The sequence below is a fragment of the Anopheles maculipalpis genome, chromosome 3RL (genome assembly GCF_943734695.1).
Source record: "Anopheles maculipalpis chromosome 3RL, idAnoMacuDA_375_x, whole genome shotgun sequence".
NCBI classification, from domain to species: domain Eukaryota; kingdom Metazoa; phylum Arthropoda; class Insecta; order Diptera; family Culicidae; genus Anopheles; species Anopheles maculipalpis.
In genome coordinates this window covers 49,807,422-49,822,245 of record NC_064872.1, presented here as the reverse complement: position 1 = coordinate 49,822,245, position 14,824 = coordinate 49,807,422, and the positions used below count along the sequence as shown (strand labels likewise).

Genomic DNA, 14,824 nt, shown 5'->3' with positions numbered 1-14,824 from the left:
TCCCAAGATACCCTTTACCGAAAGTATTAAACGTACCCACACCCCTCCCATGTGTGGCGCAACCGGTGCGTTAAAAACACATTTCGTTCGAGCATTCGTCATTTGATCAGCACATTCGTCTTCGATATCTTGCAGAGCACCTACGATGTCCTTACTCGCCCCTTGAAAGTTTGTACCTTTAGCCGATAAAAACTCGATGGGCCAGCCTCGCCGACAGATGAAACGTCGTAGCGCCATCAGGCACGATCTTGTTGTGAGACCGTGAGCAACCTATGGTGACTTCGTAAGGTCCAAGGTAGTTAACGCCGATGTAGCTGAATGGTCGCATATTAGGCATCAGTCGTAGCAGGGGTAGTGGTGCCACTCTCCTTACGCACAGTCGCATCCAGATGGGGAATGTAATAAAGTTGCCGAAGTTCATGCTACATCGCCTCCCGATAGCCATGTCCGCATCTGTTATGGTAGTGCTGCACAATCAAGGTGGTAATATGATGAGCACTTGGTAGTATGATAGGAAATCTCATATCGCAGGGCAGGAATTCAGACCGTTTCGTTCTTCCTTCCATGCGAATAAGACCATTCCCGTCTATCATTGGGGATAGTCTACATAAAGGACTACTTTTCTCAAGGTCTATCCTTCGGCTCGTGGGACGTTCCTTGTTTTTCATCAAACACTTCAGCTCATCCATGAAGCCTTCTGCCTGAGCAATTCCCATTAACATTTGCTCAGCTTTCACATGTTCATGTTACTGGAGTGGAACACGTTTCTCTGGTGTTTCAATCTTCATCAAGATTCTCAGCTGGTTAGCGGTCGCACGTAAGGTCTGAAGCGGTTGTTCCAGAGCCTTCCGTCTGCAGTTTGCCACGAACCGGTACACGCAAGCTACGGTTCGCACCAGTATGGTCCACTTTGAAAGTCGAGTGAAATCCATAAACTGCGTTGGCACCTTCACATCGTGAACTAGAAGATATATTCTCAGGTTCTCGGTGGTGTTGGTGGGAGGTAGCTCCGGAAGTGACCAGTTACTTTCTGCCTCGTACAGAAATCCTGGGGTTCAAACCCAATCGCTATACGGACTCATGTCTGGAACTTTTCCCCATTTGGTAAGAATATCCGCAATATTCATAGTGGTTGCCTCCCAGTGCCAGTCACGTACGTTGGTGAGATTCAGAATTTCTCCAATCCAGAAACCCACGAATTGTTTGTATCGACGATGATCCGATCTGATCCACGACAATACTACTCTGGTGTTTGTCCAGAAGAATGTCCTGCCGATATTCAAGTGATGGCTCTCACGTATTGTTTTCGATATTCGTGCTCCTAGAACTGCTCCAAGCAGCTCTAATCGAGGAATAGATGTTGGTTTCAGTGTTTTCACCTTAGTACGACTCATTACAAGTGAACACATCACTTCTCCCCGTATCACAGCTCGGAAGTATGCCACGCATCCGTACGCGGCATCAGTAAATACATGTAGTGGAATATCTTCCACATCGGTTGATATTGTCTTCCCAAAGTAGCTACGCGGGATTTTAATCACACCGATATTCTTCACGAGCTTTATAAGTTGCAGCCATCGCAGATAACAGTCGCCATCTATAGGTTCATCCCAATTGTAGCCCGTCCGCCACAAATCCTGAATGAGCATTTTACCTCTGACCGTGATAGTAGCAAAGAATCCCAAAGGATCGAAAAGAATCATGGGCACTCGATGGTTGCGCGTTTTCCAAGTCTGTTAGGACGGTGCTTATATTATCTTCCGTACCGAAGCAAAATACATCCTCTTTCGCCAACCATGCAATTCCGAGTACTCGATCTTCCGACGTCAACGCATCTCCTTTGAAGTGTATTCGTTCTTCTGCTTTGGGATCTTCGGAATTTGACACCCAATTCCGGATATGGAAACCCCCTTTAAAGTGTACATACCTAACTTGCTCTGCCAGCCAAACTGCTTCCTCAATAGTGTCGATGCTATTGAAATATTCGTCAACATAGTGACGATCAACAATGGCTGCTGCTGGTTCAGGATACTCACGCTAGAACTCCATCGCATTCACGTTCTTCACATATTGGGCAGAGCTAGGCGAACACGTGGCCCCAAACGTTGCCACGTCCATAATGTACACCTGCGGCCGATTTGCTTCGTCGTACCCAAACAGAAACCGCTGCGCTTGCTTGTCTGCGTTCCGAATGTTGATCTGATGGTACATCTCTCTTATGTCTGCTCCAAAGGCTATTTGCTTCTCACGGAAATGGTCCACTATTTTGGGAAGTGGTATCAGCATATCTGGTCCTTTCAGCAATTCAGAATTCAATGATGTTCCTTTAACTGATGCAGCAGCATCCCACACGAGTCGCACCTTTCCCGGCTTCTTTGGATTCTGTACCACATTCAGAGGTAGATACCAAACGCTTTCACTAGGGGCATGCAACTCATCCGAAGTAATCTTATGCGCGTATCCTTTCTCTTGGTACTCTTCCATCAGTCGTAGCACTATCTCTTTCAATTTTGGATGTTTTTTTCAGTCTTTCTTCTAGGAGTTGCATTCGTCGTTCAGCCATATCGCAACTGTCAGGAAACTGGCGAGCATCGTTCTTCCACAACAAGCCTGTTTCCAATCGATCACCAACTCTACGCGTGGTAGATTCCAAAATATTTCTGGCACGTTGATCTTCTACAGCTTCTGGCATCTTATGAGACTTTCCGTCGAGTTCTTCCAATTGATACTGTTGTTTCAGTAGGTCATACAACCTTTCGTTGTTTACTTCAGGCGTCGAGTGAAGATTCAGATACGCACTGAACATTCCTGCATGTCTTTCACATCCGAATATTGGCCATCCCAACGATGACCGCACATCAATAGCTTCTCCAACGTTACCCAATCGTGATTCAATTGGTGCAAAAAAGTGCAAGTTATCCAAATCTAGGATCACTGTCGGTTGCCATGAATCATATTCCTTCGTAGGAATGTCTTTCAGAATGCGCTTCAGACCTGCAATCACCACACTCGGCTTCGGAAGTTTCAACTGAGATACTGTACGAGCGTTGAAAAGATCATATTGCTGACCTGAACCTCGTTCCGAAATCTTCATCTGCACCAATCGTGAATCGTTTTCGAGACGATTGATATCATTCGTCCAGCTGATAACAAGAGGTTCTCGTACACCCGATACATTTAAACTGCTTGCTGTAGACTCGTCTATCAACGTTACCGATGACCCTTCGTCGATGAACGCCAACGTATCTAACTTTGAAGTTCCAACATGCAGGGTAACCGGAAGCATACGGAAGACAACCGACAGTAGTATTACTGAGATGAACAGATTCTTCCATATGATGCAACATTTCATGCTGGCGTCCTTTGCAAACGGAAACTCCACACTTGCTCTTCGACGCGCATTTACCCTTACAGTTTTTTGCAAGACACACCACATAACTTCAAACTCTTCACCTTCTGCAATCTTTCGTTCAGCGTCATCTCCACGAATTGTCTGCTATCTTTGAGAATATGCGTTGTCTCTTCACAGACCCAGCAGGATCGTTTACGCGGTGTAAGCACTGCTTCTACTGCATGCAGGTTTACACGTTTCTTCTCGTTTGCTGTCTTTTGGAATCGCGGTCGTCTCCATGCATATCTACAACGTCAGACATTTCATTAACCAGTTTCGAAATATACTTACAGCAACCGAGCAAAGAGCCGTCTTTGTGTTTCGTCTCAAACCGCGCCCTTTTCAGTTGATAGTGAACTGGCAGCTTCAAGACTAACTCCTCCACAAGCAGCGGGTTCTTCATGTGATCCGTCATCTCACATGCTTCAATATGGTCGCACAGCTGCTTAAACTTTATCCCGAATCTAATAAAGGTTTCTAGTCGGCTTTCTCGAGGCGCATCCGTTTCACGCACCTTTTTCAGCAACATCCTCAGCAGCTTCTTTTCTTTTCCGAAAAAGTTCTTTAGCTGCTCGATCACGTGCGGCACTGATTTCGGTAGCAGCAAACTTTCTTTAAAAAGCTCCAGCGCCTCACCTGTTCAAAGGCACCGTCTTTCACATGGCCTCTTCTCAACACGCGCGTTTAAATCGCAAACTTTCCTTTCGATCAAACTCGAAACTGTTTTTTGAAGACCTTGTTGGGGCGATCCAACAAATAATGGACAAGGTTTTTTGTCTAATAAATCAATTTGCTTTTGTCTTCTATCTTTATTCAAAAAACAGTCCTGTCCTTCTCCGTGTTGCGATTTGACTCCCTTCTTCTTTTTTTCCTCTTCCCTTACAGTGGTAAGACACCGGTCCCCTTTACTAACATCTTTCAAACTCGAATTCCACCACAACAAGTTTTGATAAAATTTTGGAAGAAACTAAAAATTTGACTTTTTCAAGCAAGCATTTAAAAAAATAGATCGCTTTTTTATGTAGCTATTATTATCTCATTTTGCGTTGAACGGTATTAGCTGGGAGTAGAAAGAACGTAGCGCTGTTATAGTTTCAAAAAGGTTTCAATTTAATTCGAACTTTTACCTACGTTTACTGTTAAAACCCTATCCCTTGGTCGATCCAGTTGGTCTGCGCTTGTAGCCGCGGAAACTGAATGAGTGTTTTGTAGAAGGTTTTTGATTCTGCCGTTACCGAGACCGTTTATTTTCCGTACCAATCTAAACTGCCCAGCACCAAACTCCAAACAAATCAAAACTCAAAACTTAAAAATCGGTGCGCCCTTTCACCGTCCTTGTTTTCGGGCTCCTGCCTCCTGGCTCCTGTGTTGCAGCGAGTTAAGAGGTTTATAAAATCTACCGTGCTGATAAAATGGAAAAGTATGTATTGCTCAGATGCACATAAACAAATGGTGCTTTAAATATTTTTTAACATTTAACCAAATTTTCTTAATAATGTAGTATACGCTAATTTTCACAACGGTGAAATACCTTTCCTCAATAGCAGGAATTAAGTGGTTGTTCGGTAACCGAAGATAAGCGCAGAAGAACATGTGGGGTTTGTGTAACGTTTAGATTTCGGATTCGGAAGTAATACGTACGTTTTGTTGGTTCGATGGTCAAGAAGTAAGAGACTGTTTTTATTCCTAATAGTATAATTGCACGAAGGGTCTGGTTTATGCTCGCGGATCGAGTACAATCTTCTGTTTCTTGCATGCAATATGCATGAGCATGAACCGCTACATCACATCCCCCATTCTTTAATTTTTTCGTGGTTGAAAAATATTTCTGCCATAACGGGTTTTGTACGAAGGCTGTCTAGGGGTTATTACTTTTTGGTCGGGACGCAGGGCGTTACTTGAGTCTTTAGGAGGATCGCTAGGTTCACTTAAGAATGCTGGTTTCAGACGATCTATCGAGATCGCCGTTTTCCTACCCTTAACTTCTACTGTGTAAGTCTTTTTTCCTTTTTTACACACTTTGTATGGACCGTCATAAGGGGGCGTGAGGGACGGTCTGACGTTATCTACGCGTACAAAAACGTGATTACAGAACTGCAGGTTAACATTTACAAAGGCCTTTCTGTTAGTGTTATAGTTGGACGTTTGGGTAGGTTTCACTCTCTTCATGATCGTTCTCAGATTCGTAACAAATTCAGGTGTTATATTAGGGACTGTACCGCTTCGAAGTATTCTCCAGGCAAACGCAAGTTGGTACCGTATGTCAGCTCGGCTACCGTTGCTCCGAGGTCGTCCTTAATCGTGGAGCGCATTCCTAACAGCAATAACGGAAGTGCTTCTGTCCATCTGGTTCGATCATGGGAAACGAGGGCGGCTTTCAATTGCCGATGAAGACGTTCTATCTGACCGTTTGCCTGTGGATGGTAAGGAGATGTTTTTAAATGGTCGATACCCAGTGTTTCGGACAGCTTTTTGAATAGTTCGCTTTCAAACTGTCTGCCGCGGTCGGTGGTGATTTTGGCTGGCACTCCAAATCTCGCAATCCAGTGTGCAATGAATGCTCGGGACACCGTCTCTGCTGTCATGTTGGGTAAGGGCACTACCTCCGGCCATATGGTGAATTTGTCGATCATTGTAAGGCAATAAAAATTGCCTTCCGAAGGAGGTAGAGGTCCAATCAGGTCCATGTGTACGTGGTGGAAACGTTCTTGTGGCACGATGATTTGCTCCGGTTTGGTGATGTTGTGCCTTGTTACTTTGTTTCTTTGGCACTGAATACAGGTAGTAACAAAATTCTTGCAATCTTTCCGCATGGATGGCTAAACATATCGCTTAGTGATCAAATGTGTTGTACCTCTGACGCCGGGGTGCGAAATGTTATGCATTTTGCTGATGATTTGCTTGCGAAGTGTTTTCGGGACTAAAGGACGAATTTCAGGGGTTGACACATCACAGTACAATTTGCCTTTTCTCGATGGAAGTACGAAAGATTTCACGCGGATCGTACTGCCTGTGGGAGGGTTTTGAATAAACTCGGTGATATCAGCATCCGTTCGTTGCAGCTCAGCCATTTGGTCATAGTCGATAGGTTCGCAAATTATTGCTTCAATCCGGCTTAACATGTCTGCAACGTTGTTACCTTCCCCTGGAATATGACGAATATCTGTCGTGTATTCGCTTATGAAACATAATCGACGCTGTTGTGTAGGGTTAGCACGTTCGGGTCGTTGGAGGAAAGCTGTCACGAGTGGCTTATGGTCGGTGTAAATGCAAAAAACACGTGCTTCGATAAGGTCCTTAAAATATCGCACTGACTCGTACATTGCATATAGCTCGCGATCGTATGTGCTAGCCTTCTGCATAGTTGGTGTCAGCTTTTTTGAAAAAAAGGCTAGGGGTTCAAGGCCATTGTTGGTTACCTGGTGTAGTGCCCTTCCAACTGCCACATTCGACGCGTCTACATGTAAACAAAGATTTGCTAGGGGTGATGGGTGTGCAAGGAGTGTCGCATTCGCCAAATCTTCCTTGCATTTCACAAAGGCTGCTTTGGTGTCGTCATCCCATTTGAGCGGTGTGTGGTCATTTTTAACGTTACCACGAATCATTTGTTGCAGGAGTTGTTGGTTACTAGCTGCGTGTGGAATAAAACGTCTGTCACGTAAAGAATAGTACGAAGCCGTTTGATCATTCACGATTTATCAAAACTCGCTTTATTCGTCCGTTATAACATATCAGTTTGTTTTTATATGTCGCACCGTACGCTGTTTACTCGTCGGAAGGTAAACTGATAAGAGATCGTACGATCCGTTGATCGTACGCACGAAGCCTTTACGAAGGATCGGAGAGAGGATCCACGCCGGAAACTCTCTCCCACGCGCTTACGCAATTGACGTATGGCAATAACGCACTTATCGCTCCAGAACGCATTCTAAGGCAGGAGTCGTCAGTGCGTTTGGCGAACGGGTATTGACTGACGTTAAATTCAATAACCATTTCTCCCCCCTTTGGGACGCAGTCGTCCGTCCCAAACTTTGAGCGCGGGTGGAGGGTCGTCCTCGAGTTCTGACATCGAGGGCTGCAAGTAGCTTGCCTGAAGGTCGCTCGTCGGAGTTCGCCCGTAGCTAGACCGTCGGCTCATCTAAGGCTGCATTGCATGCTGTTCGATTTTTCCCGCCTCGTCAGTTGCAGGGGCCGATCTTTCAGTAGGCACCTCGTCGTCATCCTTCTCCATGCCATCTATCGGGAGTGGCGCCAACAGCCTCACGTTGCGCTTGTAGATACCGCTGCTCGTCCGAATGTCAGCAACGCGTACTATTCCGTCAGCTCCAATATATGCCTTCGTAATTACGCCAATTGGCCATCGTCCGACCGGGAGGTTGTCGTCACCCACTAGCACAATTTGCCCAACTTGTACGTTGGGAGTTCGTCTCGTCCATTTGGCGTAACATCGCAGCTGGGACAAGTAGTCGGCTTGCCAGCGAGACCAAAATTGTTGAGTCAATTTCTGCACTCGCTTCCATCTCGTCTTGACACCGTCCGTGTCGTCGTCTTGGATAGTAGCAGGAATCGAGAATGATGCCCGTGCGATCAGGAAGTGCGCTGGAGTGAGTGCTTCAACGGACTCAGGGCTGGAGTGGATAGCTGTGAGTGGCCTAGAATTGAGAATAGCTGAAATTTGATAAAGCAGAGTTTGCAGCTCGATCAAGTTGAGCAAAGCGCCTCGGGCAGTGGATTTCAAAAGACGTTTGGCCACCTTGATGTTGGCCTCGCAAAGGCCGCCGAAGGTCGGATTCCGAGGTGGTATGAAGGAGAACCGTACTCCCTTCTCGGCAGCTAAATCCACGAGTTCGTCCTGGAAGGCGCGATTGTTGTAAGCCTTACGTAGCAAACTCAATTCCCTGGCCGCGCCTACGAAGTTGCGGCCGTTGTCCGAATATATCGTATCTGGTTTTCCACGTAGAGACACGAAGCGAAGGAGTGCTGAGATGAAGGCAGACGTCGATAGATTCTCCACCAATTCCAGATGGATCGCCTTGGTGGCGAAGCAGACAAATAAGCACACGTAGACTGAAACCCGCCGTTTTGACCTAGTGTGAGTGATGACGTCGAACGGCCCACATAGATCTACCCCCGTGTGGGTGAAAGCAGGAGATACATTCACGCGAGCGGCAGGCAATTGGCCCATTTGTTGCTGATATTGCCTGGGCCGGGCACGCACGCATACGACGCATCGTGATATCACGCCGATAACCGTGCGCCGAAGGTCTCGCATCCAGAATCTTGTCCGAAATTCTGCCATGACCAATTCTGTTCCGGCGTGGAAGTTGTGTTCGTGGAAATATCGGATGATAGTACGGGCGAAAGGGTGAGATTTAGGCTGGACCAACTGGATCGTAGAGCTTGGCAATTCTTGCCACCAAGCATCGTTTGGTCAGGGAACTCACAGGCAAGTGAAAATCATTGTCGATGAGCAACTGGAACGTATCCTCCGTAGTTCCAGGCTAGATCAAGCATCTTGATCGCCTGCCTATCCCCGATTTGCACAGTAGTGTCAAGATGTTCCTCTGGTACATCGTGTATCACAGCAGGAACGTTGGAAGCCCATTTCCGCAGGGGCATTCCCCTATGCATGAGCGCTCGTTCAACACCAGTTCTAAGCACACGTAGTTCATCCGATGTCGCAGCACCCAAGGAAAGGTTATCCACGTAGAACGATCGCTGAATGGCGTCAGCGATTTCCGGGTTAGAAAACCGTATTTCTTCGCCGACCTCGAACAACGCCCTGCAGGCAAGATATGATGAGGAGGCCTCTCCGTACGTAACGGTACGCAGCCGATACATTTTAGCGGAATGGCTCGCATCCTCGCGCCACAATATGCACTGCATCCAGGTGTCCGACTCAGCCACCCAGACTTGGCGGTACATTTTTGCAATGTCTGCGGTTACCACCACTGTTTCCGTTCTAAAGTACAGCCATATATGAAGGAGATCCGGTTGGATCACTGGTCCAATAGCTTGGATATCGTTAAGCGAAATCCCGCTGGTAGACTTCGCGCTCGCGTCAAACACAACACGTAGCTTTGTGGTGGTTGAATCCGGTTTAATCACGCAGGAATGTGGTATCACGTAGCGAACCATGTGTAATTTTTCGGCCGGTACTGGAACCATGTGTCATAGATCAAGATACTCGCGCATGAACTTGCGGTATTCCACGTAGGTGTCTTCATGCCAGGACAATTTCCGCTCAAGAGATAATAAACGTCGCTGCGCTTGCTCGATGGAGTCTCCGAGCTGGTTAAGCTCCCCCCGTAACGGAATCCGGACGATGTATCGACCATCATCGGCGATCCGCGTGTGCGTCTTAAAGTGCTCCTTGAGCTCACGGTCTAAAAGGCCCTTTTGGTTCGTAACATCAGGTGGTAGTTCCTCCACCTTCCAAAAGCGTTCGAGGCTTGACTTCAGGTCATCGATGCACGTAGCATTATGGCAACTCTGCTTATGGAAGCTAGCCGAAGCAGCATCACGTAGAAGTCCGCCAACAGTCCATCCGAATTTGGAGTCTTGTAGTGTGAGCCCATTGGGTAAGCGGTGAAGCCCTACACCAACCGAGTCAAAGCAGATTCCAGCGCCTAATATTGCATCAATTGGTCCTGGATGGTTGAAGTTTTCGTCAGCTAGTACCATTCCAAGGGGAAGGTTTAAGTCATCCTTCTTGATTGCGCGAGTGGGTTGCGCACTCAGTTCCGGTATCACGTAGAAATTGGTGCTAAAACGGTAGGATCCATTAATTGATATGTCCTTAGCTCGTATTTGGTTCGATACAGGGAGGTTACCACTTATCCCCATTAACGTCAATCGCACAGGTAGCAAAGGCAATTTAAAACGCTTTGCTGCAACTGTAGTAATGGCTTGGATTTGGCTACCAGAGTCGAGTAGGCACCTCATCCGTTGCCATTTCCCCGTGTTATCTTCTATGAACACTACGACGGTTGCTAACAGTACATAGTTTCCAAACCCTGGAACGTCTCGGGGTGTTGCACTGTTAGCAGGAGGATAAACGGACTCGCACGGAGAGGGTACAGGTATGGAACGCCGAGCAGCGCGTGGCGGCGATACGGGCCGGACACGTGGATCGACCATTGCTGGAAGCACTAAGCGATGGCGTCACGGAGCAGGAACGACGCACGGAGCGGGAACGCAGGACACCACGCGGCGGCGATACGGGCCGAACGCGTGGATCGGCCATTGCTGGAAGCACTACACGAGCACTAAGCGATGGCGGCACGGAGCAGGAACGACGCACGGAGCGGGAACGCAGGACACCACGCGGCGGCAATACGGGCCGAACGCGTGGATCGGCCATTGCTGGAAGCACTACGCGAGCACTAAGCGATGGCGGCACGGAGCAGGAACGAAGCACGGAGCGGGAACGAAGCACGGAGCAGGAACGAAGCACGGAGCGGGAACGCAGGACACCACGCGACGGCAATACGGGCCAAACGCGTGGATCGGCCATTGCTGGAAGCACTACGCGAGCACTAAGCGATGGCGGCACGGAGCAGGAACGACGCACGGAGCGGGAGCGCAGGACACCACGCGGCGGCGATACGGGCCGAACGCGTGGATCGGCCGTTGCTGGAAGCACTACACGAGCACTAAGCGATGGCGGCACGGAGCAGGAACGACGCACGGAGCGGGAACGCAGGACACCACGCGGCGGCAATGTGGGCCAAACGCGTGGATCGGCCATTGCTGGAAGCACTACGCGAGCACTAAGCGATGGCGGCACGGAGCAGGAACGACGCACGGAGCGGGAACGAAGCACGGAGCGGCAACGCAGGACACCACGCGGCGGCAATACGGGCCGAACGCGTGGATCGGCCATCGCGGTAAGTACGGCACTAGCACTTGTCGATGGCGGCACGGAGCAGGAACGAAGCACGGAGCGGGAACGAAGCACGGAACGGTGATTGGTGGCACGGTGGTGAAGCAGTCACTTAATGTAAACGTCGTCCGCAGCGTGCAACAACGTATGATGCTTTTTGCTACACACTTGACACCGTTTTTCGCTTGGGCACTTTGACGCTGGATGCTGCCTCGATAGGCAATTCACACACTTCCGTTGATCCATCACGAAGTTGACCCTTTGACATGCCGATCGCACCCGTAGCTTCGGACATAGTGTACCTACATGACCCGTCTTGTCGCAAGCGTAACACCGACGCGTGCCTTGTTTGCTGTCGTTTGCTGTTGCCGGTTGGGTGGCGTTAATCGGCCGAGATGAAGCGATTGCGTCCTGCTTGGCGAGAACGGGTTGAGCCGTGGCGGATAGCGCCGTCCGCGCTGATCTTGCAGGTGCGCTGTTAGTGTGGGCACGCACCACTTCATTCTTTTTCGGTTGGTTGGAAAGCCTATCCAACTCCCCCCGTAGCTCCTTCCACGTGGGGATGCTCTGAGCGTCCAGTCGCCGAGTGATGCGTTCGGTAGTTCCCTCATCCAGCTTGCCCAGCACTATCGACACAAGGAGCCCATCCTCGACTGCCGTGGCTCTCTGGTCCATCGTGCCCGCAATTTGTTTTGCCGATGCGATCGACGTCTCGACCACGTCGATGATGCGCATCAGGCCGTTCGCTGATGCCGTGGCCATCTTTGGAATGTCGAGCAGTTGTCGAAAGTGCCCGAGGAATGCGACTCGCTTTTCATAAAAACGTTCCTCGAGCTTCCGCCAAGCCTGCGGAAACGGCATTCCTGCTTTCTCAAACGCCTCGCAACTGTTTCTTGCAATATCGCACCGCTCGAAACACTTTAGGAGGAAGGCGTATTTATCGGCATCATCGGTGAGACCAGCTATACGCTTTTCGAAGCGCCCCGCGAACGCCGGCCACTCCGATGGCGAGCCGTTAAACCTCGGCAGCTCGATCCGAGGAAGATGGTCGGGTCTCGTTGCCGCTGTTGCGAGCGTCACGTCGAGGGAAGGGACTGTCGAACCCTCACTTGGTCGCAGCTTCCCCAACGCACATTTGGCCTTCGCATAGGCCTCGGTGAATGTGCCGCGTCGAGGGTTCGGACCGGTCAGTGCCTCCAGTCGCAATAACGTAACATTACCGTCCTGCCACAGCGAGTTAAGAATCGCTTCCTTAACACTGGCCATCGCTGGATCCAGCTTCCCGGAGCTGGCCTCCACAAATATTTCACGCACTGCTGCTTCCAGTGCCGTGAGCTGGCGGGGCGCCTCAGGGGTGGCTTTTTCGTCTGTAGCCATTTTGCACGTAGCACTGTTTAACGAATCGTCACTCGTCACAATCGTCACCTCGCGACACTGACACGTCACAATCACGTCGCAATCACGTCGGGGTCACCAATGTTTTTGCACAAAGCCGTCACGTTAAGAATAGCACGAAGCTGTCACGTTAAGAATAGCACGAAGCCGTTTGATTATTCACGATTTATCAAAACTCGCTTTATTCGTCCGTTATAACATATCAGTTTGTCTTTATATGTCGCACCGTACGCTGTTTACTCGTCGGAAGGTAAACTGATAAGAGATCGTACGATCCGTTAATCGTACGCACGAAGCCTTTACGAAGGATCGGAGAGAGGATCCACGCCGGAAACTCTCTCCCACGCGCTTACGCAATATACGAATGGCAATAACGCACTTATCGCTCCAGAACGCATTCTAAGGCAGGGGTCGTCAGTGCGTTTGGGGGACGGGTATTGACTGACGTTAAATTCAATAACCAACGTCGATAGAAATTTATCGTTCCAATTAACGTTTTTAACTGCTTTGCAACCTTGGGGCGTGGAAAATCGAGTATCGCTTGGATTTTCGCTGGATTCGGTTTGATACCCTCGGGTGTCTTCGCGTGACCGAGGAAAATGACTGAAGATTTCCCTATTTGGCACTTGTCCACGTTCATTGCCAAACAGTTTTCTCTCAATCGTTGAAAAACCGTTCGAAGATGTATCTTGTGTTCTTCTTCATTCGACGAGGCGATACATAAATCATCGATATACGGGAACACAAACGGAAGATCTCGAAAAATAGAATGAAGGTGTCGTTGTAGTGTTTGGCCGGCGTTTCTTAATCCGAACGTCATATAACGAAACTCGAACAAACCGAATGGGGTGGTAATCGCTGTCTTCGGTATATCCTGTTCCGCAACAGGAATTTGGTGATAAGCTCGTTGCAGATCTATGCCGGAAAATATGCTTGTGCCGTGTAGTTTATTGCCGAAGTCTTGAATATGTGGTATCGGGTATCTATCCGGTTCGGTTATTGCGTTCAGGTTCCTGTCATCTCCACATGGTCTCCATTTCCCATTTGATTTTTTAACCATGTGTAACGGACTGGCCCATGAGCTTTTAGAAGGTTGACAAATACCTTCTTTCATCATAAATTTAAATTCTGCTTGGGCTTCTTGCAGCTTGTCTATTGGTAATCTACGAGATTGGCAAAAAATGGGTGAACCTTTCGTTAAGATTTGATGAGTTACGTTCGATTTTGTCGACCGGTTCTTCAGATTGAGTACCGTAATATTATTGAATTCTCTTAGTATTTGTGTGAACGTATCTGAAGTACTGCATGCGGCTACGGAGAGCGATGCTGTGTTTGTTGTGTTCTTAATCAGTTTGTCGCGTTTGATATCAACCAGCAGGTCAAAATGTTTTAGGAAGTCTGCTCCTATTATGTGCGAATCAACATCTGCGATCGTGAAAGGCCAGGTGAACTGTTGCTTTAATCCAATATCGAGGGTGATATTTTTAGTGCCATAAGTGGTGATCTGGCTACCATTTGCGGGAAAAAGTTTCCGTGTCGGCGTGGGGTTCATCCTTTCTTTGTAGGATGGTGGAACAACAGAAATCTCTGCACCCGTGTCGATAAGGAATCTGTTGTGAGTCCTGTGATCATTAACGTAAATGCGATCGATATTTTCGTTCTGCTCAGGGGACATATGGTTCAGCGTGATGCTGGTATTTTTCTCATGGTGAGTAGTGCTTGAGTTCGGTGGTAAGCTGGTGCTATGTGTAGTGCGTGATTCGTGGTTCAATATGCGTGGCGTTCGATTATAGCTGGTGCTTGTGTTATCGTATGAATTGGTGAGAGTGTCGGGATAATGGGTGCCTCGGAGAGAGAAACGCACTATTTTTTTCGGGAGTAAACCGGCAGACGATCTTCGAAAAAAAAAGCACTTAGTGGAAGTATCGTTCGGATGCTCTTTCTCGCACTTTTCGGCCTTGTTTCCATGACGATAGTGAAACCAACAGAGCCATCGGCGCGGTGCTCTCGATGGTATGCGTGATCGTGATGAACTCGGAGTTCGTTGGTCCCATGACGGCCTCGACCCTGACGCGTGTCGCTGCCTGGATCGGGATGGTGTATGTGTGTCTCGGTCTGAGAAAGAGCAGCATCGATCAGCTGATAAAACTTCA

At 48.5% G+C, this 14,824-nt stretch overlaps 3 protein-coding genes across 3 annotated transcripts; 1 reads left to right on the top strand and 2 right to left on the bottom strand.

Moving 5' to 3' along the window:
• Positions 1–7,529: 7,529 nt before the first annotated feature.
• On the bottom strand, positions 7,530–8,690 carry LOC126560733 (uncharacterized). Its single transcript, XM_050216689.1, has one exon. The coding sequence runs from the start codon at positions 8,688–8,690 to the stop codon at positions 7,530–7,532; it is 1,161 nt and encodes a 386-aa protein (XP_050072646.1).
• Positions 8,691–10,364: 1,674 nt separating this feature from the next.
• Positions 10,365–11,361, top strand: LOC126560732 (ribose import ATP-binding protein RbsA 1-like). Its single transcript, XM_050216688.1, has 2 exons — positions 10,365–10,379; positions 10,438–11,361. The coding sequence occupies exons 1-2, from the start codon at positions 10,365–10,367 to the stop codon at positions 11,359–11,361; spliced, it is 939 nt and encodes a 312-aa protein (XP_050072645.1).
• Positions 11,362–11,384: 23 nt separating this feature from the next.
• On the bottom strand, positions 11,385–12,653 carry LOC126560731 (uncharacterized). The gene is made up of 2 exons (XM_050216687.1): positions 12,342–12,653; positions 11,385–12,110 (listed from the first exon to the last, which is right to left on the bottom strand). The coding sequence occupies exons 1-2, from the start codon at positions 12,651–12,653 to the stop codon at positions 11,385–11,387; spliced, it is 1,038 nt and encodes a 345-aa protein (XP_050072644.1).
• Positions 12,654–14,824: the final 2,171 nt, after the last annotated feature.